At 49.9% G+C, this 2,157-nt stretch overlaps 1 protein-coding gene across 1 annotated transcript; it reads right to left on the minus strand.

The window, feature by feature from the left end:
- Positions 1–313: 313 nt before the first annotated feature.
- On the minus strand, positions 314–1,761 carry Mos (Moloney sarcoma oncogene). Its single transcript, NM_020021.3, has one exon. It carries the CDS (start codon positions 1,468–1,470, stop codon positions 439–441), a length of 1,032 nt encoding a protein of 343 aa, NP_064405.2. The 5' UTR covers positions 1,471–1,761; the 3' UTR covers positions 314–438.
- Positions 1,762–2,157: the final 396 nt, after the last annotated feature.

Consider the following 2,157-nt stretch of genomic DNA (forward strand, 5'->3'; position numbering starts at 1 on the left):
CTCCTCTTTTGGGCTGCTACACCTGATTCTCCTCTCTTCCTTCTCCCTTCCCCTCCTACCTCTTCTCACATGGCTCAGAGTCAGGTCCATGTCCTATGTCTCCCTTTTATTCACGATAAACTTTGTTCTTCATACCTAGGAGCAGGGATGTCCTCTCCTCCCACCATCACCCCCATTCTTTTTTTCATCCAGGAACAAACCTTACTACAGAAATGATACAGTAGGGCCAGGAACCCCAAAACGGCTTAGTTTACCAGCAGCGATGCCCATGAGATCTGTGGCCCCGTTATGCTTAGGAAAAGCACTTCAGGCTGAAGTTCGTGGTAACTTTATTTCCTAAAAATATGCCCTAGTGGTATGTTTTCTTCCACACCATCCTTACTTCTTTAAAAAAATAAACAGAGACAAAAAGCTTATCTCTACATCGGCTCGATGGAGTCAGCCTAGTGCCCCTCGGAAAGCCTTGAGGTCCCTTTGGAGCAGTTCTGCACCCGGCCTCTGCAGGGCGCGGGCCTCCCAGCAGCTCTGGATGATGTTCTGCAGTGTCTTTCCAGTCAGGGAGGCGGTGAACACCGCCCCTGCCAGTGAGGGGCGCAGATTGTAGGCAACCACTGCATACTGCACGTACTGAGGTTCGCCGGAGTAAGGCACCTCCCTGGTGGTCATCTGCCACAGGGTGATTCCAAAAGAGTAGATGTCAGCTTTGGGCGTGGCAATCTCTCCTTTCAGGATCTCCGGAGCTTGGTGCGTGTACGTGCCCCCTATGTGGTGAGGGGACGCCTGCCGGCACCGCAGATCCTGCAGCTTCTGGGAGCAGCCGAAGTCACTGATCTTACAAACGTCTTGCTCACTGATCAAAATGTTCGCTGGCTTCAGGTCCAAGTGCAAAATGCTTTGTGAGTGGAGAAAAAGCAGGCCGTTAACAACATCTAGGGAATACTTGAGGCACTTCCCCAAACTCAGTTGTTCTCTGCAGCTGAGAGGCTCCGGTGAGCGGGTGGCACCGTAGATGACTTGGTGTAGAGTCACGTTGCCCCCAAACTCCATGATTATGGTACCTAGGCTGTTGGAGTCTTCGGGCGTGCGCGTGCTGGCAGCCACAACCCGAACTATGTTGTCGTGGCGTAGTCTTGCAATGTTCAGTTCAGCCCAGAAACTCCGCTGGGATGCACGTAGGTCCTTGGTGCACTTGTTTACTTGCTTGATGGCCACAGGAACACCGTGGTAAGTGGCTTTATACACCGAGCCAAACCCTCCAGAGCCCAGCCTATGCATCAGACATACCTGTTCCCAGTCTATGGAGAACCAGGCCAGCCGGCGTGGCAGTCCGGGAGCCCGAGGAGGAGTGGTCCCCAGGAAGAGCTTCCCTGCCTTCCTCGGGGCCACCAAAGGAATGCTGCAGGACCGCGAGTCCACCGATGGCGACAGCTCACGAGGGAGGTAGCGACACAGGCTTAGAGGCGAAGGCATTACACCCTCAGATGGGACAGTCACATGAGACACTAGGGAGAAATGAGTAGGAACAGCCAGGGAAGTTTGGGAGCATGGCTGAAGATTGCTGCCTTCATCCCAGTTCCTTTCCCTTCTTCCTTGATTCTCAAAACCAGCCACATCTGTGCTATCACTACTCCACAAGGTGTTTCTTTTTTAAAAAATAAGTCAGGTGGGGTTGGGGGTGCAGATGAAGCCTGGCAGTCTCAGATGAAACGATTGCTCACAGCTAAAGTGAATCCTTAGCAACTTCTTCCCCCGTTAAACAGTACTGGCCTGCCCAAAAGTTCACGTCACCTTCCAACTAATTCTTCAATCACAATACAATGGAAGAAAAAAAAAATCAAGTACATTCTGATGATCATTAATCAGTCCTTCGACTGAAGAGAAAAAAAAAGTACAGTGAACTTGGTGCACACTTTTCAGGCTATAATGATTGTTAGTGCTAGTCTCCAGCTGCATTAAATCACTCCCAGCAGCTATTGGCTGCAAGAGTTGCAATACAAACAGCAGACATTTGTTGAACTACTTGCCAGGGTTATTAGATGCAACCTTTGTAAGAATTAACATCTGTAACTTTAATGTCTTTGATCCAAATACAATCACTTATAGAAGTCAGATCACATACCTTTTACGTTCATCAGAAGGGAGCATTCTGACACTGTA

This window comes from Mus musculus, chromosome 4 (genome assembly GCF_000001635.26).
Source record: "Mus musculus strain C57BL/6J chromosome 4, GRCm38.p6 C57BL/6J".
NCBI lineage: Eukaryota > Metazoa > Chordata > Mammalia > Rodentia > Muridae > Mus > Mus musculus.